This window comes from Lutra lutra, chromosome 14 (genome assembly GCF_902655055.1).
Source record: "Lutra lutra chromosome 14, mLutLut1.2, whole genome shotgun sequence".
Lineage (NCBI taxonomy): Eukaryota > Metazoa > Chordata > Mammalia > Carnivora > Mustelidae > Lutra > Lutra lutra.
In genome coordinates this window covers 65,321-90,763 of record NC_062291.1, presented here as the reverse complement: position 1 = coordinate 90,763, position 25,443 = coordinate 65,321, and the positions used below count along the sequence as shown (strand labels likewise).

Genomic DNA, 25,443 nt, shown 5'->3' with positions numbered 1-25,443 from the left:
TAGTTTTATAAATTCCTATGGAATTTGGTTATGAATCATTTATACTTTAGTGAAAATTCACTTAATACTCATCTAATGGATAACTCTTATATTCCAGACACCAGGTGAGACAGTCAGCATCATGGAAATAGATCGAAAAATTCTTCCAAGTTTTATTGCTTAGAAACAGACCTTAAAAGGAGGAAAGAGAATAAGAACATTTGGCCCAGATCATTTAAGCAATACTGTCCACCTTCCCACCACTGTTGGGAAGCAGATAAACTTTAAGTTTATGGACAAGTTTCTCAACCATCAAAACTCCTATACTCTGCAAGTCTTCTAGTCTCTCATGTCTTACCCACAAATTCTTCCACTATTTTCTCCTTTTAAAGCCATACTTTGTTTTTCAAATTTGATGTGCATTGGTGCCTTCCCCATTTATGATTTGAACTTCTTGACTGATTTTATCTCCTTACAGACAGTCCCTCCTACAATCACTTGCAGAAAACCCCTTCTAGCTCTAAACTTACACTGAGGAATTTATACTTTATACTTACTAACCCACTTCCCCAATTTGAATTCAGAAGTAGGATTCACACTGTCAAGGAAAAACTACAGAACTGGGAAGCTGGGTTGACTGCATTTGAGGTTTTCAGGCAAAGAGAACTGGGTGACCTCACTGGCATCATCACAAAGCCATGTTACAGGGAATTCAAGGGTCCTATCTTTTGTCCAGATTGGAGGGCCTGCAGCATATATATCCTGTTGCTCAATTTTTCTTTTTTTACCTTTTTGTAACAAATGGAATTCAGAACACTCTAAAAGTGTAGTTCACATATGACAGTCATTCTGACTCTGAAATTAAAATACAGAAATGGAATCTCTTGGTAAAAAAGAGAAGAGTATAATCAGAGAAAGTTCATGATGTGATAATTCTAGTCTCAAGTTGTAATAAATTTACATCTTGGAAGATGTCCATCTACAAATTTAAAACTTATTCCACCTTACTGGGTTGGTTTTTTTTTTAACTTATGTTATTTTCTCAAGCCTTAAACGTTACCATCTTATGTTCCACTGCTTGAACTAATCACTTCCTGATTACCCCTATAAATAAAAAAAATAAATATTAGGAAAGCATATATGTTTTTATACAAGTATAAAAACCCTCTTCTTTGTAGGTTTTTCAGAGAATGCAATTGATTTCTCCCTATACGCTGGCTCCTAAGGCATACAATTCTATATAAAGAACTAAGTAAATTATGAAAAAAACTAATTTGTCTATTTTACTAGTTCTCTTGAACATAAGATTAAATCCACTGGCCCATTCTGTAGTTCATTGCTCCATCTTGTTGTTGATAGTGATTACAGTTAGCATTTACTGGTCAATTAAAGTTCCAATCCAGACACAGTGTTAAGTGCTTCAAAAGATTTATAAACCATTTTACAGATGAAGAGACTAGGCCACTACTTATTTAAGAAAATTGTGCAAGAGCACAGAGATATTAATGGACAAGATCAGATTCAGAGGCTGTGTTGTGAGCCACTAAGCTACATTCATCCCTGTTCAGAATATCAGTGGTGTGCTTTTAAATGTTTAGCAACAGCTGCCTTTGGGATGGAGGGGGATAAAACACCTTGCATTGCAGCTTAGGTTGGTTTCTGTGCTGTAAGAATCCCCACCATGGTCGCTTTTAAGGCACCAAATAAAAGCAATGAAAGAGGTGTCAGAAAGAGATGTTCAGTGTCACATGATTGTATGGTGTTTCCCTGGGGCTGGTATAATAATCTAATTAAACCACACCCAGTAGTGCAATTGCAGGGTCATAGGGAAGCTCTATTTTTAATTTCTTGAGGAATCTCCACACTGTTCTCCAAAGTGGCTGCACCAACTTTCATTCCCACCAACAGTGTGAGAGGGTTCCCCTTTCTCCACATGCCCTCCAACACATATTGTTTCCTGTCTTGCTAATTTTGGCCATTCTAACTGGTGTAAGGTGGTATCTCCATGTGGTTTTAATTTGAATCTCTCTGATGGCTAGTGATGATGAACATTTTTTCATGTGTCTGATAGCCATTTGTATGTCTTCATTGGAAAGGTGTCTGTTCACCAAAGATACAGATGCAGTGAAAAGAAGGGCCATCTGTATCCCAATGTTTATAGCAGCAATGGGCACAGTCACCAAACTGTGGAAAGAACCAAGATGCCCTTCAACGGACGAATGGGTAAGGAAGATGTGGTCCATATACACTATGGGGTATTATGCCTCCATCAGAAAGGACGAATACCCAACTTTTGTAGCAACATGGACGGGACTGGAAGCAATTATGCTGAGTGAAATAAGTCAAGCAGAGAGAGTCAATCATCATATGGTTTCACTGATTTGTGGAGCATAACAAATAGCATGGAGGACAAGGGGAGATGGAGAGAAGGGAGTTGAGGGAAATTGGAAGGGGAGGTGAACCATGAGATGATGGACTCTGAAAAACAATCTGAGGGTTTTAAAGGGGCGAGGGGTGGGAGGTTGGGGGAACAAGGTGGTGGGTATTGGAGAGGGCACGGACTGCATGGAGCACTGGGTGTGGTGCAAAAACAATGAATACTGTTACACTGAAAATAAATTTAAAAATTAAAAAAATTAAACCACGCCAAGTACATTGATAGTAGTAAAAGGTAGCAAAATAATTAGGAAATTATGAATTTTTAGTTTCTATCACTTTTGTTTTTGATACCTTATTCAACTGTGAGCTTCAATTTACTTTTTTAATAATGGCTATATTTAATAACCTGCTCCCCAAATTTCTGAGAATTTATTGATCATCTCCCATAAGCTGAGTTGGCTCCAGTAGGCTAAAGGAGTTAATCATGAGTGGTTTTGCTCTATCTGTAGTTTTGAGGTGTAAAAAATACTCCTAAATTGCCTTTGTTTTTCCAAATACACAGTACATTGCTTAATCTTTTTATTTTTCAAGGTGGGGATTGCTGTTTAGCTTTCTTTCTTTCTTTCTTTCTTTCTTTCTTTCTATTTCTTCTTTTGAGGTATGCTGGGTTACTTTGCTATTCCTTAAAGCAAGAACCATTGTAGTACATTGCACAGTATAGTAAATTAATGATACGTGTTATGTATGATAACATATACATATGTGCATATATATACATGGAAAGGGCATCTCTGATCTACATGCATGTGGTCATATTGAGACACCGAAAACAATAAACTTGGGATAGTTAAAATTAAACAATAATAGTTCAAAGAGTATTATTATAACTTGAAGGCTTTGCATTTATGATACTGCATGGATCAAAATTAACTAAAAGGTGAAATCTGACTTACTCAAATTTAAATCTGACTCCATGGAAAGTTTAGCAGTGATGGTAGACAAAATACGGTCTCTAATTGAAGCGTCTACTAAGAACATTTCTCTTTCAGACACAGAATTCAAGACAAGGTCATTGATTGTGTTCCATAAACATCTTTTTCTATTATGTATGGCTTCTGCATTTTTGCCTTGAGATGTTTTTCATTCATGCTAGTACTTATCATTCATCCATCTGTACTTTCTATAGAATATCTTATTTTACCATTGAACAGTTCATGCTAAATGACTGCTTTACTAGAAGGTAAATAAGACTCTTGAATTTTTTTTAGATTGAAGAATTATTTGGTTCAAAGATACTAAAGGTTTGTGACATTGTAATGCAAGGAAAGAACCTTAGCTATAGCCCCAAATTTCTACTGATGCCATTAACTTCTTTAAATCATTTGATTATATATATATATAATATATATATATATATATTATATATATAATATATATATATATAATCATATATTTCAAGGCTATCATGGAAACTGATAAAGTACCTAATACAAGTGCCATACTTTACAGTGGAAAAGTTGAAAAAGATCATTTTAATTCACTTTTTGGATTTGCATGTTTCATCCTAAAGGATAGCAAATTCTTTGTGTTTATATTAGATTCAGATACATTTTTTTCCATTATAGGAAGAGTAAATTAATCCAAACATCAAGTGGTTATCATCACTTCCCTCCCCAATCTAGAAGTATTTTTTCTTCAAGGAAAGAACTTGAAAGGAAATTGGTTTGGGTTAAGTCAGATGAAATGCATGCCTCTGAAACAGTATATTCTCCATCACCAAATGGATTCAGGTATGATTTGGGTGACTACATATTAATGATATAATGGAATGATATTGATAGGATTTATTGAGGGGATTTAAGTATCAGAAGAAAAGAAAATAAAGGATGAGGGACCTAAATGATATAAGTTGTCTTTAATATCTGTTACTGCTCATCACTGGAACTGCCTCCTCTTCTTCCTCACTTTCATAAAATAAAACATCTTAATCATTCACTACTCCTCTCTCACGTTGTGCCATTTCCCCCCACTGATCTTTATATTTGTTGATATATATTTTTTACATCTGCTTTGATTATTTTAGATCAGGTTCTGTAAGAAAAGAGCTTGATGTAGTAGAAAACACATAAGACCTGCAGTTGGAATGCCTGAGTGGTCCCAACTACCATTAGAAACTCTCTGATGCTAAGAAAGCTATCAGGCTTCAGTGTCCTCAGTATTGAGAGGACTGGTCTTGTGGTCTCTAAGTTTCCTAGGAGCTCTAGAAGCATATGATGATAATATCTGCCTTCCATCTCATTAATTCCAAGTAAAGATGGATTATACTTTCTCAACTCTACTCTTGCCTCTTAGTCTCAAAACTGTACTCTCAACTTACTTGAAGAAAAGTATTCCTATTCCCCAAATTTGCTGAATTTGGGGTTGAAGTGAAAAGTCTTTGTTTATAGTTTTGGTGCACAAGATTTGAATACTGGAATTTGAGTACTAGGATCAGCCTTCTAGAAAAGATTGTCAAGAAAAGCTTAAAAGCAAGTGTGTTCTGCTCATTTGTTTTTCAAAGTATTAGAAATGTAGTTGCAAGGATAATGTTTTGTGAATTGTGCTATCCATCCTCTCTATTTTGCTGATGTCACACTGAGGTGTCAATTAAAGATGTTATGTGCAAATCATTTAAAGCCCTAAATAGGAAAAGGAAAAGGTTACAAATTATAAGGTCATGCCCAGGCTATTAAGGAAGCAATAAATGGAAATTATAAATGCCAGGCAAACCAAGTCCATAAGAAATAGTATGAGCTTTAAATCTCAGAGACTGTTTTAGGAGGCTCTGTGTATCCTGGCCCTCATATGGAACATGCCATAAATTGAACAGTATCTTTTAGAAACACAAGCGTTAGATTGTGTGTAAGTTTCATGCTGTACTGTTTGGTGTTGATCAAATTTATCAGCCTAGAAGTATTATTTTCAAGAATTATTGAAAAAATAAGAGCCTCTGCTATTTAGAGTTTTTCTTTTAAAAAGAATCAAGCATATGGCATACAAGGTATTAGTAAATGCAAATGCATACTTCTTTAAATAGACAATTATGTGCTCATATATGACACTGCACTCCTCTGCGCTATAATATTGATATGAAAACCCAATATCAATATTATCTGTAAAAACAAATAGTATCGGAATATAAACTCATGCTGCTTCAGAATGTAAACTTGTCTAGCTTTACAGTCCAAGTAATTCAAATATTTTAAGGTTTATTTATTGGATTCTCTCTCTCCTGATATTTACATATGAAAAAGAGACTCATGTACAAAGTATCATATGAGCTATTTTCATAGAGCCAGAGGACAATCAGAATATAGATCCTTTAACCCTGCTGAATTTTACGTTGCTATCAGCAGCTTAATGTAGTGTTTTCCAGAGTACAGTGAGAAGATCCTGACAACATCATGATTTGGGTGTGATGACTTTCTCTTTAGACTCATCTCTGCCCCAACACAGTGTGGCACCCAGAGGGGTTTGGAGCAGTAGAACAGCACAGAGGTTGGTAGTGCTTGTTAACATATGGTATCGGGCTATCGGGCTACCTGTCAATGCGAAAAGGGGGACCCATTTGCCTTCATTGTCAGTAAGACCTTCAAAGCAGGCATCACCTAAGGGAATCAGAGCAGAACAGAATTTCATAGTGGGTATGTTGAAAGCTGTATGTTTGAGGGAGGTTTAAGTGGTTTTTTTGGTTTTGTATTTTTTTTTTTAGATTTTTCCTGTGCTTGGAACATGTGTCCTCTTATTCTTCATAGGTCATCTTTCTATTCCCAGCTTCCATGTCATTTTGAGAACTCTTCAGACTCTTTAATTATATTATATATGTTATTAATTATTATATGTTAATTATATATGTGTATAATTTGCATATGTATATAATTTAGTTCTGTTCTATAATTACTGTGGCTGGCTTTTGTTAGGGTTTGGAATACTGAATTTATAACTTCATTATTGATATTCAGTTTTACAAGCCACTTTGAACCTAGGAGGGTACTCAAGAATTGGCTTCTATCATATGTTAGGAAAGAAATATGCTCAGAGATTCCGATTGGGTCATAATGTCATAGCCACACTAAACGATTTACCAAATTATTTTAAATGCTTTCAAAACAAAATTCTCTTTAAACAGAATTTTTCCCCCTCAGTACCTTTCTGCTTACCAAAGTGACCCAATGTGAGATGGACAGAGTTTAAAATGGCTCTGGTCAAGAGTGCTCTTCATATCTGCTCAACAGAATTCAGATTTCCATCTGGCTATTACACACAGCTAAAAAGAGGTATGATTTTTTTGATGTTGTTGTTTGTTTTGCATTTAACCCCACTAGGTATATAAAGTTGGCTCAGATGCTTCAGGATGTTTTGGTCACTTCCAAGGTCTTAAATGTATTCTGTGGGATTAAGAAACTCTGAAAGGACTGACATGAGCCTGAGGTACAAAAAAAGGCAGTGGTATAGAATAGGAATTTTTAAAAAGTGGGGGAGGGGGATCAACCATGGTTTGCCACTTCCTACTTGGGTGGCTTTAGGCAAGTTGCTTAATCTTTCTGAGTTTCATTTTCTCCCTTTGCAAAATGGGGGGAAAATGGCTGTCCTATTCACATGGATCAAAGGCCATATGTATTAACATACTTTGGAGGTTGCTAGTAGGATACATATTTAAGACAGATTATTGTCATTACTATGAAAATGTAGAAAACTGGCATAGGAAGAGAAGAAAAATATAAAGACGTGGGAGACAATGAGCATGAGAAACTCATGGGCATAAAACCATTGTCATGAAAAGTGGGGAACAAAGTCTGGTGAATTTGCAGTCTCCTGGAGTCACTAGCTGGAGTTCTGAATCATGGCAGCCCTAACACTACAGCTCAATAACAGGAAAACAGCATAACACAACACAAAACCAGATATTCCCCTGTTCAATATACCAGTTTCCTCCCTTGGAACAATTGAAAATATGAAGATTTTGAGTCAGCGCTGGTTGGAAAATCATGAACAAATTATATAATCTTATTGAGTATCAATTTCCTCAGTTTTAAAATGAGTTTACCATCCATTTCTTATAGAACCTATGTAGGATTAGATGATGTACCTAGTTCCTAGTATAGTATCAGCATAGAAAATGCTTTCAGTTTTGTGTTTTGTGTTTCTCCCTTGTCACCAATGCCCATTGTTCTGCTCATGACCTCTTTCCGCTTTCTCTTTCATTACAGAATCTTGTGTATCTTACTCTGGTCCTACTCTTCCTGGTGAGTCTTCCATTAATAGATCGGCCATACAGTTCACTAAACTTTAAGTTGCCTATTGAGTAGTCAGTATGAGAGAGATATTTAACCTATTTGTAAAATAATACTTCCCTGGAAATTTTAAACTCCAATTTAAAGACTCATAAGGTAATTCTCCATGTACCAAAGTCCTCTCAAGGTTTTATTTGTTATTGGTTGGTTATCAAAAAGTAAACTGTGGGGGGACCTGGGTGGTGCAGTGGGCTAAACCTCTGCCTTAGGCTCAGGTCATGATCCTGAGGTCCTGGGATCAAGTCGCACATTGGGATCCCTGCTCCGAGGGGAGTCTGCTTCTCCCTCTCTCTCTACCACTTCCCCAGCTTGTATGCTCTCTCTCTGTCTCTCAAATAAATAAATATAATATTCTTAAAATTAAGATGAATAAATAAGTAAATAAAAGTAAATTGTATGCTGCTTTCCCCAAAGCACTCTCAGACCACAAGCTGTTATTTTAGTAGAAGCATTTTCCCAAGTCAAGAATGTCCAGGTTCTTCCCTGGTAAAATGTTTAACTCTCTGCTGTAAAATGTATAACCCTGGTGATTCACAGACCTGTACCCCTGGGGCTAATAATACATTACATGTTAGTAAAAAAATTAAAAAAGAGAAATGGTCAGAGGACCTGAATAGACATTTCTACAAAGAGGACATCCAGAAGGCCAATAGATACATGAGAAAGCACTCCACATCACTCAGCATCAAGGAAATACAAATCAAAACCACAGTGAGATACCACCTCAAACCAGTCAGAATGGCTAAAATTAACAAGTTAAGAAATGACAGATGTTCACGAGGATGCAGAGAAAGGGGAATCTTCCTACACTGTTGGTGGGAATGCAAGCTGCTGCAGCCACTCTGGAGATCACCATGGAGGTTCCTCAAAAAGTTGAAAATAGAGCTACTCTACAACCCCGCAATCACACTATTGGGTATTTACCCTAAAGATACAGTTGTAGTGATCCGAAGGGGCATGTGCACCCAAACGTATATAGCATCAATTTCCATAATAGTCAACCTATGGAAAGAGCCTACATGTCCATCCACAGATGAATGGATAAAGATGTGGTATATATATATATATATATATATATATATATATATATATATATATATATATATATATACACAATGGAATACTATGCAGCCATCAAAACCCTCAAAATCTTGCCATTTGAAATGACGTGGATGGAACTAGAAGGTATTACGCTAACAGAAGTAAGTCAATCAGAGAAAGACAATTATCATATGGTCTCACTGATATGAGGAATTTGAGAAACAAGACAGAGGATCATAAGGGAAGGGAGGGAAAAAATGAAACAAGAGGAAACCAGAGAGGCAGACAAACCATAAGACACTCATACTCTCAGAAAACAGAAAATCTCAGGGTTGCAGGAGGGTAGTGGGATGGGAGGAATGGGGTGGATGGGTGATGGACACTGGGGAGGGTATGTGTCGTGGTGAGTGCCGTGAATTGTGTAAGACTGATGAATCACAGACTTGCACTCCTGAAACAATACATTATATGTTAATAAGTTTTTTTTTTTTTTAAGGAAAAAAATATTTCACTCCCTCCCACGGACAAGTTTTGCAAAGTGAAATATCAATGGTTTTAACATTGATCTTTAGTTTTCATCTATCAAGAGCTCTGATGCTTTAGTTCTATATGCTGAAGATAGAGTTATTGAGTAACAGTAACCTCTAAACATATACATGATGCTGGAAGACTATGATGTAGACAAAGAAATTATGATCTATATCTATTAGAGAGAAAATTCAGGGTAGAAGGATCCATTTCTTAATCTAGCACTCTGGAACTTGTGATTTACACATCATGGAATGATGGTTGATTGATCTGGTTTTAAGAAATATAAGAATCTTGCTGTCTTCTCTTATTTGGTCCCAGGAAATTTGAAATCTTTAAATATCTTTGAATAGGAGATCTCAAAATTATTTTCTGGGGTCTCTGTTATTTTTAAAAGTACATGTGAAAAAACCCTCCCTGTAACTTTTAATTAATTTTTCATAAAAAGAAGCTACAAATAAAAGTATCAAAGAAATCTTTTAAATTTTTTAAAGATTTTATTTATTTATTTGACAGACACAGATCACAAGAAGGCAGAGAGGCAGGCAGAGAGAGAGGAGGAAGCAGGCTCCTCGCAGAGCAGAGAACCCAATGTGGGGCTTGATCCCAGGACCCTGCGATCACGACCCGAGCCGAAGGCAGAGACTTTTAATGCCACCCAGGCGCATTTTTAATTTTTTTTAAATCTTTTAAATTTTAAAAAATTTTTAAGTTGGTACGTTTTGTGAGATAAGATTTTAGTATATAATACTATACAACTTTTCTAGTGTTCTTTTTCCAACAAAATATTCACTTTTTTGAAAAAACTCATAGTTTTTTTCTTAGTTCAGTTGTTAAATTTCCAAAGCAACATATATGATTAAAAATGGATGTTCATGGACTAAAATAACTGGAGAGTTAAGACAATATTTAATCTAATATTGTCTTAATATCCCTATGTTTGAAATATCACTGATAAACAAATAAGATTATATTTATGTTTACAATATGTTTTAAGCATGCTATAAAAAGAAAGCTATTGAAAAATTAGAAAAACACATCATCAAATTTATTCACTGATCTAGGGTATTTTTTACTTTCTTTGGGTTATTCCTTTGTTTTCTATTTCTGTGAAATAGAAATATAACAGAATATAACAAAACCATTTGTTCTGTGTCTCCATTTCAGGCACAAAGCCTCTGTAATTTACAATGAGGAGAGCAATAAAGGTGTCAGGAATTATAGCCATTACTGTTATGGCTACCATTGCGAGAATGGCCTTGCATCAGACTGTACGAACCACACAATTTGTGCAAAAATGGCACGAGAATGCTAGCAAGGCTTGGAATCAACAAACTGTCCTAGATCAAAGATTTCATGAAAGAGTCTCTGACTTAGAAGAAGTCTTAATATATATAGGAGAGAGGATCTTCCAAATATAAGCCTTCACCTTCTGTGTGATTAGAATGTTTCTTCCTTCTGTGTTACTCCCTACACCTATAATGAATCAGAAATACCGTGGAACAAGATTTCACCATATTACTAGTCATTATGGCGGTAATTTAACTGTGGATATTAAACAGCTTCAAGATACTATTTGGGGCATTCCTTGCGATCCTTACAATCAGTTCCAAGAGTGAGTTTCACACAAAGGATTAATGATATTCTGTCTGATGTAAACCCCTTTGCTTGGATCAAAAAACTGGTCTTGGCATTATAGGTGGAATGATGACACTTTTTATTGCTATAGTCTTTTGACGCTTAGTCCTCAGATGCTCATGTAAATCCTTCTGACGACTAATGGTTCAAGAACTTGCAAAATGGATTTTGCTGCTTCTGCATTAACAAAAAGGGTGAAATGTAACCATCCCTCAGAATGATAGGCTGCTTACAATTTCTAATGAGAAATTGTACTGGTCATGCAAGCATGCTTGAAGATGACTTTGAGAAAACCTGTACTAGCAGCAGGCCTCCAATGGAGAGGAGTATACACGTCCTTGAAGTCCAGCAGCTGGGCATGCCTTGGGCACTCAGAGTGGAACATTGCCTGTTTCCCTTTTCCGTTGTCTCCCCTGCCTCATGACAGCCTGCTGGTAGAATAATCCCTTTATGTGTGCTTGCTCAACTATAAATTCCATGCTGCTGGGCCAGGCACACCCTACTCTGTTTACCTAAAAGACTATGGTTGACACAGGACTCCCATGCCTTCTGGTTGACCTACAAGACCCATGACTAATGTATAACCTCCTCCTTTGTTGGTTGTGATCTTGTATCTAATAAATACGGGACTGAGGAGTTTTTTTGGTGTGACAGTCCTTTCAGCTGTCATCCCTCCCTCTCCCAGGTGACTTGTTTGTTCCTCATTCTTCTCCCCAGTGCCATCAGGAAGCAGCACCCCGAATGCCTGGCAGAGGGAAGAGATGCATTGAGGGAGGCCTGGTGCTTGTGTGAAGTGGGATGTCACTCAGCGCTCAGTGAGCTGTCACAGCCTCAAGGCAAAACTGTCCTCCTTTGCTCTGAGCCACAATATTTTTTTTTACAAAGATTTTTTTAAAAGATTTTATTTATTTATTTGACAGACAGAGAGGTAGACAAGTAGGTAGAGAGATAGAGGGAGGGAGGGAGAGAGAGAGGGAGAGCGAAGCAGGCTCCCTGCTGAGCCAAGAGCCCGATGTGGGACTTGATCCCAGGACCCTGAGATCATGACTCGAGCCGAAGGCAATGGCTTAAACCATGGAGCCACCCAGGTGCCCTGAGCCACAATCTTTGATGTTAGACCCATACTCTAGGCCAGGAGTGTCTTTACGTTGCCCTAGGGCTGTGAAGCAAAAAGATTCTGTGGCGTCCCCAGTGGGAGAGAAGCAGCGCTTCCAATAGGCAAGGGTGAGTCTCCCCACTTTGCCCTCCCCAGGCCAGTGTTCTCCCAGGCCCATCCCTGAAACTGAAAACCTACTCTCACTCTTCAAGGGTCCGTTCTTCGAGCCCTGCCCGCTCTGCTGGGCCACGGGAACCTGGAAACGATGGCGTCTGGCTTCCCATGCCAGCACCCATTCGACTCCCAACTTTTGCACACTTGACCCACAGAAGAGACTCAGGAGAGCTATGCAGAGAAACTAGAACAAGGCTTTAATGAAATGAACACTACCTAAAGGTTCTGGGAAGAACATGGGGAGAGGGGAGGGGAAACCTGTGGGCAGCGGCAGGAGTCCCGGGAGCTGTGGGACTGGAGGCCAAAGGGACATGGATCTCCGTGTACTGTCCCCAAGGCCCATGGCCCTGGGATCACAGACGAGGCCTCAAGCCCCCACCTTCCTTCAAATGGTGGGTCAGGGATTGGGAAGTTTCCCCAATGTTGGCTGGCAGGCTGAGAGCCCAGTTTTGCTGGACTGGGCTTGCTTTGTGTCTCCCATTCCACACTAGTCTTGCACTGGTGTCACCTGGAAGGAAGTGCAACACCGGCTACTTCTCCAGGAAGCTATTGGCTCAGCTGAGTCTCTTCCTCTTGGGCTGTGATGTGGAGGAAGATGACTTCTTGCACGGTGCAGCTCTTTTACGTCTAATCAAGCGCTGGGCAGGGGATGAGGGGGTCTTGGTGGCAAGGCTGCTCTGGGCCGTGCTGACCAGCAAGGCAGAGCCGCTAGGAGAAGAGGCCAGGACACCCCCGCCCCACAGGCGGCCTTGCTGGCAGTGCTGCCGCCATCTGAGCTGGACCTCTGCTTGGTCAGGTGCCTGGGAATGTGACTGAAGGGAGGGGCACTCGGGGCTCCTGACACAGGGTGGTTCATCGTGCTAGCTCCAGCGGTCCCCGACAGGGTGTTCTGGCATGGGCAGCCCCCTATGTTCGGGCCCAGGCTTGTCCTGGAGCCCTGCAGGCCACTTGGGGACCTGCTCATTCCTGCTGTGATGCTGAGAGCCCCAAAACTGGAGCACAGATCTGCAACATCATCTCCTCTCCCCAAACATGGGGGTGCTGCCGAAAGCCCCATGCTGATGGGGGCTGGCATTGTGCTGCCACCTGGAGGGCGGGGCTGCTGGCTGTTGGGCCCAGCATGGGACACAGTGCCAGGCATCTGGGGTACAGCTGTCAAGGCAGGGGTAGCGGCTGCACCAGGGGCGAGTACAGCAGGGGAGGTAATCGAATCTGGCTAGGAACTGGCACAGGTGCCCCGGGAGGCAGATACAGGTAAGGGAACCACATAACCTGCCTGGGTGCTGCTGCCCAAGGATAGCTGGGCTAGAGCTGTGCTCAGGGCCTGGAGTGGGTCTGAAGCCTGAGCTACCGGCTGTCCATGTGGGGGAGAGCTGTGAAGGGCGGTGGCTCTGGGCCACTGCACACCAACAGCCCCGAATGGGGCCTGTGCAGTGGATCCCGGGTTTCCACTATCCCCGGGCAGCACAGGCAGCCCTGGGGGGACTGTGAGTGAGGCCATGCTGCCCCTGGACAGCATCGAGAGGGCCTGGGTAGATGCAAAGTTGCTCCCACTGCAGCCAGGGTGAGACCACAAGAGGAGAGGCTGGGAAGAAGGGGAGCAGTCCATGGAGGTGACCTGGGTGTCAGAGGCTGGCAGGGGAGTAGCCACTGCAGCAGACAGGACCAAGGCACTGGATGGCCAAGTTGGGCCACAGCTGCAGGTGGCCTCTGTGTCCCCTCGAAGAGCATCTTGGATGCACTGGAAAGCAGCTCTCTTTTCCCAGTCCAGGTCCTCAGCAGTCACTCGAAACCCCAGCTCATGGGGTGACTTCAGCCTCAGAGGCTCCCCTCGCCTGTGTGGCAGCAGACAAACCTTGCATTTTCGGGGCCCGGAACAGTTAGCTGGGGATGAGCAGTTCCTCTGCGTTGTCTTCTGCCTGATGGTGGTATTGGCATCCTTTTCCAGCTGGTTCTTCTTCTGGCAAAGTGCAGGCACTCTGGCAGGACACAAAGGGCTCTCTTGGATGACTTTTTTGGGGGCCCTCAGGGGCCGCGAGGCCTGACTTGTGGCCAGACCCCTCCTCCTCTGCACCAGGTGGCAGCCCCTGGTGGAACTGTAGGAACTCGTGATGGCATTTCGATGCGGCAGGAGCTCCTATGGAAGCTTGGGACTTCTTACTGCATGGGTCTTTGGAGCTCTCTTCCAGGGGACGGCTCTCTACAGAGGCCCAGGCCTGGGCACAAAGGAAGAGAGGCCTCCCTGGACCCCCAAGGGCCTAAATGCCCCCTGTGGGGCCCCAGCACCTTTAGGGTCCTTTCTGTGAGTCTCTTGCCCCTCTGTAAGTGCAGGGTCTCCCTTCAGCTGGGCCATCCCTTTGCTGCTCTTTCTTGGGTCTCTTCACACCCTCTCCCCTGTGGAGATATCATAGACATTACTGCGTGCTGAGGGCAGCAGCCCAGTGACAACCCGCTTCTGCAGCACACAGGGCATGACCATGTCCACGATGGACTCTCAGCGGCAGCGGCAGGACAGCTATGATCCGGAGGCCAACAACATCACCTTCACCCGGCAGCCCCACCTGCAGATGGATATGAGGAGCCCCAGAAGAAAGCGAGGGGTCTCCAGGATCACAGAGTACCTTCTGCAAGCTGCTAGGAATGAGCGAGGTTGCCAACTTGAGGGGTAATTGGAGGACGGCCTGTTGCCAGGACACAGCTTTGGAACTTAGAACCTGAGGAATGAGCGCGCGTGCAGGAACCCCTGTGCACGCGCACAGCTTCTGTTGGGCCACCGCCCAGTGCATGAATCAGGACTGCAGAGCTGCTGTGGAGGGGTTGACTCCCTCGTTCTCCACCCTCGGGGGTTCACAGATCTCTTGGGCTTGAAGGCTGAACTGAGGAAGAGGAATGGGGGCACAGTGTGTGCCAGCCATCTCCCCTGGCTACCTCTGGGTGGGAACAAGGGAGACTTTACTTTTCATTGTACATCCTCTAGACCATATTTTGTTTTTAAGATTTAATTTTAAAATTAAATTTTAATTTTTTTAATTTTATTTTTTTATATACATATAATACATTTTTATCCCCAGGGGTACAGGTCTGTGAATTGCCAGGTTTACACACTGTACAGCACTCACCATAGCACATACCCTCCCCAATGTCCATAATCCCACCCCCACTCTCCCAACCCCCCATCCACCATCAACCCTCAGTTTGTTTTGTGAGATTAAGAGTCACTTATGGTTTGTCTCCTTCCCAATCCCATCTTGTTTTTTCTCCTACCCCCTTAACCCCCCATGTTGCATCTCCTCTCCCTCATATCAGGGAGATCATATGATAGTTGTCTTTCTCTGACTGACTTATTTCGCTAAGCATGATACCCTCTATTTCCATCCATGTCGTCGCAAAAGGCAAGATTTCATTTCTTTTGATGGCTGCATAGTATCCCATTGTGTATATATACCACATCTTCTTTAGCCATTCGTCTGTTGATGGACATCTAGGTTCTTTCCATAGTTTGGCTATTGTAGACATTGCTGCTATAAACATTCAGGGTGCACGTGCCCCTTCGGATCACTACGTTTGTATCTTTAGGGTAAATACCCAGCAGTGCAATTGCTGGGTCATAGGGTAGTTCTATTTTCAACATTTTGAGGAACCTCCATGCTGTTTTCCAGAGTGGTTGCACCTAGCTTGCATTCCCACCAACAGTGTAGGAGGGTTCCCCTTTCTCCGCATCCTCGCCAGCATCTGTCATTTCCTGACTTGTTAATTTTAGCCATTCTGACTGGTGTGAGGTGATAGCTCATTGTGCTTTTGATTTGTATTTCCCTGATGGCGAGTGATGTGGAGCACTTTTTCATGTGTCTGTTGGCCATCTGGATGTCTTCTTTGCAGAAATGTCTGTTCATGTCCTCTGCCCATTTCTTGATTGGATTATTTGTTCTTTGGGTGTTGAGTTTGCTAAGTTCTTTATAGATTTTGGACACTAGCCCTTTATCTGATATGTCATTTGCAAATATCTTCTCCCATTCTGTCAGTTGTCTTTTGGTTTTGTTCACTGTTTCCCCTGCTGTGCAAAAGCTTTTGATCTTGAAAAAATCCCAATAGTTCATTTTTGCCCTTGCTTCCCTTGCCTTTGGCGATGTTCCTAGGAAGATGTTGCTGTGGCTGAGCTCGAAGAGGTTGCTGTCTGTGTTCTCCTCAAGGATTTTGATGGATTCCTTTCTCACATTGAGGTCCTTCATCCATTTTGAGTCTATTTTCGTGTGTGGTGTAAGGAAATGATCCAATTTCATTTTTCTGCATGTGGCTGTCCAATTTTCCCAACACCATTTATTGAAGAGGCTGTCTTTTTTCCATTGGACATTCTTTCCTGCTTTGTCGAAGATGAGTTGACCATAGAGTTGAGGGTCTATTTCTGGGCTCTCTATTCTGTTCCATTGATCTATGTGTCTGTTTTTGTGCCAGTAACATGCTGTCTTGATGATGACAGCTTTGTAATAGAGCTTGAAGTCCGGAATTGTGATTCCACCAACTTTGGCTTTCTTTTTCAATATTCCTTTGGCTATTCCAGGTCTTTTCTGGTTCCATATAAATTTTAGGATTATTTGTTCCATTTCTTTGAAAAAAATGGATGGTACTTTGATAGGAATTGGATTAAATGTGTAGATTGCTTTAGGTAGCATAGACATTTTCACAATATTTATTCTTCCAATCTAGGAGCATGGAACATTTTTCCATTTCTTTGTGTCTTCCTCAATTTCTTTCACGAGTACTTTATAGTTTTCTGTGTATAGATTCTTAGCCTCTTTGGTTAGGTTTATTCCTAGGTATCTTATAGCCTTGGGTGCAATTGTAAATGGGATTGACTCCTTAATTTCTCTTTCTTCTGTCTTGTTGTTGGTGTAGAGAAATGCAACTGATTTCTGTGCATTGATTTTATATCCTGACACTTTACTGAATTCCTGTACAAGTTCTAGCAGTTTGGGAGTGGAGTCTTTTGGGTTTTCCACATAGAGTATCATATCATCTGCGAAGAGTGATAGTTTGACTTCTTCTTTGCCGATATGGATGCCTTTAATTTCCTTTTGTTGTCTGATTGCTGAGGCTAGGACTTCTAGTACTATGTTGAATAGCAGTGGTGATAATGGACATCCCTGCCATGTTCCTGACCTTAGCGGAAAAGCTTTCAGTTTTTCTCCATTGAGAATGATATTTGCGGTGGGTTTTTCATAGATGGCTTTGATAATATTGAGGTATGTGCCCTCTATCCCTACACTTTGAAGAGTTTTGATCAGGAAGGGATGCTGTACTTTGTCAAATGCTTTTTCAGCATCTATGGAGAGTATCATATGGTTCTGTTCTTTTTTTATTAATGTGTTGTATCACATTGATTAATTTGCAGATGTTGAACCAAACTTGTAGCCCTGGAATAAATCCCACTTGGTCGTGGTGAATAATCCTTTTAATGTACTGTTGAATCCTATTGGCTAGTATTTTGGTGAGAATTTTTGCATATGTGTTCATCAAGGATATTGGTCTGGAGTTCTCTTTTTTGATGGGATCCTTGTCTGGTTTTGGGATCAAGGTGATGCTGGCCTCATAAAATGAGTTTGGAAGTTTTCCTTCTATTGCTATTTTTTGGAACAGTTTCAGGAGAATAGGAATTAGTTCTTCTTTAAATGTTTGGTAGAATTCCCCCGGGAAGCCATCTGGCCCTGGGCTTTTGTTTGTTTGGAGATTTTTGATGACTGTTTCAATCTCCTTACTGGTTATGGGTCTGTTCAGGCTTTCTATTTCTTCCTGGTTCAGTTGTGGTAGTTTATATGTCCCTAGGAATGCATCCATTTCTTCCAGATTGTCAAATTTGTTGGCGTAGAGTTGCTCATAGTATGTTCTTATAATTGTCTGTATTTCTTTGGTGTTCGTTGTGATCTCTCCTCTTTCATTCATGATTTTATTTATTTGGGTCCTTTCTCTTTTCTTTTTGATAAGTCTGGCCAGGGGTTTATCGATCTTATTAATTCTTTCAAAGAACCAGCTCATAGTTTCGTTGATTTGTTCTATTGTTTTTTTTGGTCTCTATTTCATTGATTTCTGCTCTGATCTTTATGATTTCTCTTCTCCTGCTGGGTTTAGGCTTTCTTTCTTGTTCTTTCTCCATCTCTTTTAGGTGTAGGGTTAGGTTGTGTACCTGAGACCTTTCTTGTTTCTTGAGAAAGGCTTGTACCGCTATATATTTTCCTCTCAGGACTGCCTTTGTTGTGTCACACAGATTTTGAACCGTTGTGTTTTCATTATCATTTGTTTCCATGAATTTTTTTCAATTCTTCTTTAATTTCCTGGTTGACCCATTCATTCTTTAGAAGGATGCTGTTTAGTCTCCATGTATTTGGGTTCTTTCCCAATTTCCTCTTGTGATTGAGTTCTAGCTTCAGAGCATTGTGGTCTGAAAATATGCAGGGAATGATTCCAATCTTTTGATACCGGTTGAGACCTGATTTAGGACCAAGAATGTGATCTATTCTGGAGAATGTTCCATGTGCACTAGAGAAGAATGTGTATTCTGTTGCTTTGGGATGAAATGTTCTGAATATATCTGTGATGTCCATCTGGTCCAGTGTGTCATTTAAGGCCTTGATTTCCTTGTTGATCTTTTGCTTGGATGATCTGTCCATTTCAGTGATGGGAGTGTTAAAGTCCCCTACTGTTATTGTATTATTGTTGATGTGTTTCTTTGATTTTGTTATTAATGGGTTTATATAGTTGGCTGCTCCCACGTTAGGGGCATAGATATTTAAAATTGTTAGATCTTCTTGTTGGACAGTTCCTTTGAGTATGATATAGTGTCCTTCCTCATCTCTTATTATAGTCTTTGGCATAAAGTCTAATTGATCTGATATAAGGATTGCCACTCCTGCTTTCTTCTTACCATTAGCATGGTAAATTCTTTTCCACCCCCTCACTTTAAACCTGGAGGTGTCTTCGGGTTTAAGATGAGTTTCTTGTAGGCAACATATAGATGGGTTTTGTTTTTTTATCCATTCTGATACCCTGTGTCTTTTGATTGGGGCATTTAGCCCATTAACATTCAGGGTAACTATTGAGAGATATAATTTAGTGCCATTGTATTGCCTGTAAGATGACTGTTATTGTATATTGTCTCTGTTCCTTTCTGATCTACTACTTTGAGGGTCTCTCTTTGCTTAGAGGACCTCTTTCAATATTTCCTGTAGAGCTGGTTTGGTATTTGCAAATTCTTTCAGTTTTTGTTTGTCCTGGAAGCTTTTAATCTCTCCTTCTATTTTCAATGATAGCCTAGCTGGATATAGTATTCTTGGCTGCATGTTTTTCTCATTTAGTACTCTGAATATATCATGCCAGCTCTTTCTGGCCTGCCAGGTCTCTGTGGATAAGTCTGCTGCCAATCTAATATTTTTACCATTGTACGTTACAGACTTCTTTTCCCGGGCTGCTTTCAGGATCTTCTCTTTGTCACTAAGACTTGCAAATTTTACTATTAGGTGACGGGGTGTGGACCTATTCTTATTGATTTTGAGGGGGGTTTTCTGAACCTCCTGGATTTTGATGCTTGTTCCCTTTGCCATATTGGGGAAATTCTCTCCAATAATTCTCTCCAATATACCTTCTGCTCCCCTCTGTTTCCTCTTCTTCTGGAATCCCAATTATTCTAATGTTGTTTCGTCTTATGGTGTCACTTATCTCTCGAATTCTCCCCTCGTGGTCCAGTAGCTATTTGTCCCTCTTTTGCTCAGCTGCTTTATTCTCTGTCATTTGGTCTTCTATATCGCTAATTCTTTCTTCTGCCTCATTTATTCTAGCAGTGAGAGCCTCTATTTTTTATTGCACCTCATTAATAGCTTTTTTGATTTTAACTTGGTTAGATTTTAGTTCTTTTATTTCTCCAGAAAGGGCTTTTATATCTCCCGAGAGGGTTTCTCTAATATCTTCCATGCCTTTTTCGAGTCCAGCTAGAACCTTGAGAATCGTCATTCTGAACTCTACGTCTGACATATTACTAATGTCTGTATTGATTAGGTTCCTAGCCTTTGGTACTGCCTCTTGTTCTTTTTTTTTGTGGTGAATTTTTCCGCCTTGTCATTTTGTCCAGATAAGAGTATATGAAGGAGCAAGTAAAATACTAAAAGGGTGGCAACAACCCCAGGAAAATATGCTTTAGCCAAATCAGAAGAGATCCCAAATCGTGAGGGGGGGAGAAAGGGGATAAAAAGAGGTTCAGGAAAAAAAAAAAGAAACAATTAAAAAAAAACCAATAAAGAAAAAATATAAAAAGGAAATATATATATATATATATATATATATATATATATATATATTAGATAAACTAGTTAAAAAACGTTAAAAAAGAAAAGGGTAAAAGTTTAAAAAATTTAGCAGAAGAAGAGAAAAAAAATTAAATTAACTGCAAGGCTAAAGAATCATGGGGAGAAAGCCATGAGTTCCGGGCTTTGCTTTCTCCTTTCTGGAATTCCGCCGCTCTCCTTGGTATTGAACCTGCACTCCTTGGTAGGCGAACTTGGTCCTGGCTGGGTTTCTTGTTGATCTTCTGGGGGAGGGGCCTGTTGTAGTGATTCTCAAGCGTCTTTGCCCCAGGCGGAGTTGCACCGCCCTTACCCGGGGTGCCGGGCTGAGTAACCCGCTCGGGTTTGCTTTCGGGGCTTTTGTTCCCTGAGCGCTTTCGGTAGAGTCCGGAGGGTGGGAATGAAGATGGCGGCCTCCCGGTCTCCGGCCCGGAGGAGCCGCGAGCCCAGGGCCCCACTCCTCAGTGCGCCCTCAGAGAACAGCGCCCAATGACTCCCGTCGCCCTGGCCTCCGGCCGCACTCCGAGCTGACTGAGCCTGCGACCGGTTCAAGGTAACCCCGAGCTGAGAGTCACTCCTTGGCTCTGTCTTTGTAGCCGGCTTCCCCGTTCTAATACCTGTAAGCTCTGCGACACTCAGACACCCCCGATCCTTCTTGGACCCCGCGTGGGCTTCACCCCGGTTAAGCCTCTGGAGCGATGTCCCTCAGCGGAACAGACTTTTAAAAGTCCCAATTTTGTGCTCCGTTGCTCCACTGCTCGCCGGGAGCCAGCCCCTCCCCCCGCGGTCTATCTTCCCATCGCTTTGGATTCACTTCTCCGCCAGTCCTACCTTTCAGAATGTGGTTGATTTTCTGTTTCTAGAGTCGCTGTTCTTCTCTTTGATCTCCCATTGGTTTTGTAGGTGTTTGCAATCTTTAGATAAGCTATCTAGCTGATCTCTCGCTACCTGAAGTCATCTCAGCTGCTACTTCTCCGCCATCTTGACTCCTCCCCCTAAAATTAAATTTTAATTTTAAATTAAAATTTAAATGTGGGTTTCCATTGTCCCATCACGGCATATCTCAAGGCATTGAGCCCAATGTGGGGCTCAGACTTACAACTCTGAGACCAAGTCACAGGTTCCTCTGCTGAGCCAGCCAGGCGCCCCCAGACTATAAACTTTCATGAGGGAAACATTTTTTTGAAAACATTCTTTCTTCCTATCTTGTCTCCTGGCTACCCTGATCGCAGGAGGCCCCATGGAGCCCAGCAGCACAATAAGAAATGTCGTATCAGGTGTGGACCTCAAAGCTAACTATGCAGTCATTCCTTCTATCATTTCCCAAAAGTTCCATTCATTTCTGTGCAAACTTGGAATTCTCCTGAAGACAGGCAAGCATTCTCCTAGAGCAGTAGATGTATGTTTCTTGTGTTTCAGAAATCCTCCAGTGTCCCTGCCTTCTATCTGGGGCTTCCATGTTGCCATGAGCCCACCCTTCCAAGGCAGGCGGTCCTTGCATGGACTCCCCAGCTGAGGCCAGACACAGCAGGACGGAGCCCGCCGAGCTACTGAGGTCCACCTGTGGCAGCTGTGCGCTTGGCCTGAGGCTCCTCTGTGGGCCACATGCTGTCCACACCTCGCGCGGTCCTGTGGGAGGACTGGAAACTCATCCACCATCTGTGGATACTTTGTAGGGTCCTTGCAAAGTGATAGCTCTGATCCCTTGTGTGAGCAGGGTAATCTACAGTTCCTGGTACTGAAATCTAGGATTTTCCTTACCAATATTTCAGTACTTCTGAAACCTCACACAAGTGGAAAAGGCAGGATCTTGAAGTCTAAACATACACAGCACGCCTCCTATGATACAGACCAACAGAGATTACAGCTCATGTCCGCTGAAAGTTGTGCAAGTAGTTAAAAGCTAGAAAAGGCACACACAAAGCAATTTTGTATCAGTAATAGAGGACATATTATCATCATTTGACATATTAGCACAGTGCAGAGTAATGAGGAAATGAGCTATTGCTACATTTCACAGGCATGACCTTGAGTGAACAAACCGGAAATAAAGAAGGACCTAACGTGTTTTTGCATCACTGTTGTAGCTTTGATTCCTCCTGTTTGTTTCCTAACTTTGCATTCAGCTACATTCTGGCACAATAGCAAATAACATTGGTGGAAACAGACGTTATTGCCCCTTAGCTAGTTTTAAAGGAAACACTTCTTTGTAATTTCTCCGTTTAAAGAGACACGGGATCCTGAGTGGCTCAGTCTTTTAAACACCTGACTTGGGCTCAGGTCATGATCTCAGTGTCCTGGGCTCGATCCCCAGTCATCAGGCTCCCTGCTTGGCGGGGAGTATGCCTCTCTGTCTCCCTGTACACCTCCGCCCTTCTCATGCGTGCGCTCTCAATCTTTCTCCCTCAAATAAATAAAATCTAAAAAAAAAGAAGAAGAAGAAAAGAAAAGAAAAGAAAGAGAAACACGAATGACATTTTTCCTATGGGTCAGTCTATTCCTTCCTATTCAGGAGTCTTAAATTTTTTTAAATGTGTTCATAACTATCTCACATTACATTTGAGATAACAGCTCTATTTTTGCACATTAAATGTTAATTAATACATATACATTTGTTGCCCGCATTTGGGTAAAGAAGCCATGGTCCTGGTGACAATTGTCAATTGTGATAACTAGTTGAGACACACTTTGATCATTTCCCTTTCAAATATCATTCTCTCTGAACACTACATGTATTTTTGTGAATGCAGAACTTAGCAAATAATGCAATATACATGGAGAAAATAAGCTTAAAATTGGTAATTTCAGTAAGATATTCATTCTGTATTTATATGATTCATTCTGGCTCCACTGGATCTTTAGTAAAATTAATTTGGAGTGGGTTTTTGTTATTTTTTCCACCCTGGTTTGAATAACTTAGCCATATCCTCTGATATCCCATTGCTGAGAAATATCATGGTAAAAACAAAAGGCTTGGTATGTTCCTTAAAGATGTGTGGACCTGCTGCAGGTCCTGGAGTTATGTTAATCAAGCAAATGCACAAGAACCAAAGAGGCAGGAAAGCCTGCTGCTGATTTCCAGTCCCAGATCAAGGAACACAGTCTAGTGACTAGTGTTTTGCTGTCCTCTTCTGGTTTGCGTTGGGAGCCCTTGTTTGGACACATTCCAAGAACGCGGCTTTAGGATACAATTTTTGTCAAAATCTCCCAACCCACAAAATCAGCAAAAATAAAATAAATAAAAATATGAAACGTTTGCTGTATATGCACTTCGTCAAATATTTAAAAAACAGAAAGTATTCTGATCCCATAGAAGATTTCAGATCTACACTGTTCTGCTCTTCATGCCACTTGAACTTGATCAAAACTCTGCAACATTTCATCCAGAATGTAAGATTCTCAGTTAATAGCGGAGTTCAGTAGTGACTCCTCTTGGGGGAGCGGCTTCTCCTGACCATTTGAACAGATTGCCTCAGTGACAAGCCCTCCTAGTCGCAAAGGAAGAAAGCATGCAACATGGGGCACGTCCAAACACAATTCAAACTGACAAAGTCTTCATATTCTAAATGCTTGTCACATGATCTTGTCTGTGTAGGCACAGAGATTTTCAGCCCCGGAACCAGAGAATGTCCACCTGGTTCAGGCAAAAGCACACGCACAGAGGGGACACACACAAGAACACACAAATAGAAACACAGCCAGGATGACACAGAAGCTGCTGGACCAGGCAGCCCACACTGTCCCAGAACACACTCATGACCCGAATAGTTACTTGTTTCCACCTGAACGATCAAAGTGGCATTGACTCTGTGTTGCTTTCTCTCTCTCTCTCTCTCTCTCTCGGCAGGATATTCTCCTGCACTGGGCATTTCCCCATTGGGTGAGGGTGGCTCTATGTAGATGTGAGGACCCAGAGCACGTCCTCATTGTCCAGGCACCACCAAAGCAGAGAGTGGAGAGAACAGAGTGGATACAGAGCTGCTGAAAGACACGGAGGCCTATGGCCCAAGCCCTGATCTGTTGTTTAAATGCAACAAATTACTTCCCGTCTGTAAGAGTGCACCCATCTCTTTTCTGGTCCATCTCCCCAAAGCCCACGAGTACAGACATAGAGATTGTCACCCTTGAGCCATTTCAGCCAAGAACCAATCAACAGCTTCTAGAACTTGTCGAGAGGACCAGGAGGGGAGTCATTACCATGACAAGGTCACTTTCTCTAACTCAAGGATAAAGTTTAAGAAGCAGAAATCAAAATGTCCTTTAAGTCAGAAGTCCTGCCAGTTAAATTTTTCAATAATTATGCATTTTAATGGAAATATAGTCAATAGAAACCTTAATTCATAATCCATGCACATTTTCTTCCTTCTATGAAGCTTGAAGTGTATGCTTTTCTTGCATCACCCGCTCTGCTCTGACTTGCAGCCCCGCCCCTGCACTCCAGATGCTGATGCCAGACCGGATTTCCAGAGTCCCTCTGGGTTTGTTTTGTTTGTATCCACACTCACCTAGAAGGTCCCTTCTCCAGCTCAGGGAAAGGGACTCAGGGTTCTTTGCCCTTGGGCGGTAGGGTCCTGCCCGGGGCATGGGGCCCACCGGCCTACCCTGCTGGCCGGACCCAGTCCAGGAGAGAGTTCAGCTGAAAGGTGATCAGAAGCTGCGGGAGCAAGTACAGGTGAGTTCGGAGCAGGCTGTGAATGGGAGGGATCCTCTGAGGTGTCCGCTCGGCCTCTGAAGAGCAGACAAGTCAATCCCAGGAGGGGCCCAGGCAGATCTGGGATTGTGAGGAGGCTGGAGAGCAAGTCCCGAGGTGCTTCTGTGCATCCTGCCTGCCTCTATGTCTGCCTGACGACCGGTCTGTCTTGCTCTCTATTTATCTGCCTTTCAATCTTTAGTTCTTTCTGTCCATCTACCGTCGCTCAGTTAGTTTCTGTTTGTCTCTCTGTCTGCA

At 41.7% G+C, this 25,443-nt stretch overlaps 2 protein-coding genes across 2 annotated transcripts in view; both read right to left on the bottom strand.

Moving 5' to 3' along the window:
- Nucleotides 1–14,647, bottom strand: part of LOC125085032 (BSD domain-containing protein 1-like) — a 79,912-nt gene extending 65,265 nt beyond the window's left edge. The window contains 2 exon segments of the mRNA XM_047703133.1: nt 13,576–14,128; nt 14,555–14,647. Coding sequence (XP_047559089.1) covers nt 13,576–14,128; nt 14,555–14,647 — 646 coding nt within the window.
- The window catches only part of LOC125085087 (ATP-sensitive inward rectifier potassium channel 12-like), a 157,431-nt gene that overhangs the window by 112,225 nt on the left and 19,763 nt on the right, over nt 1–25,443 (bottom strand). The gene's annotated exons all lie outside the window — the stretch shown is intronic.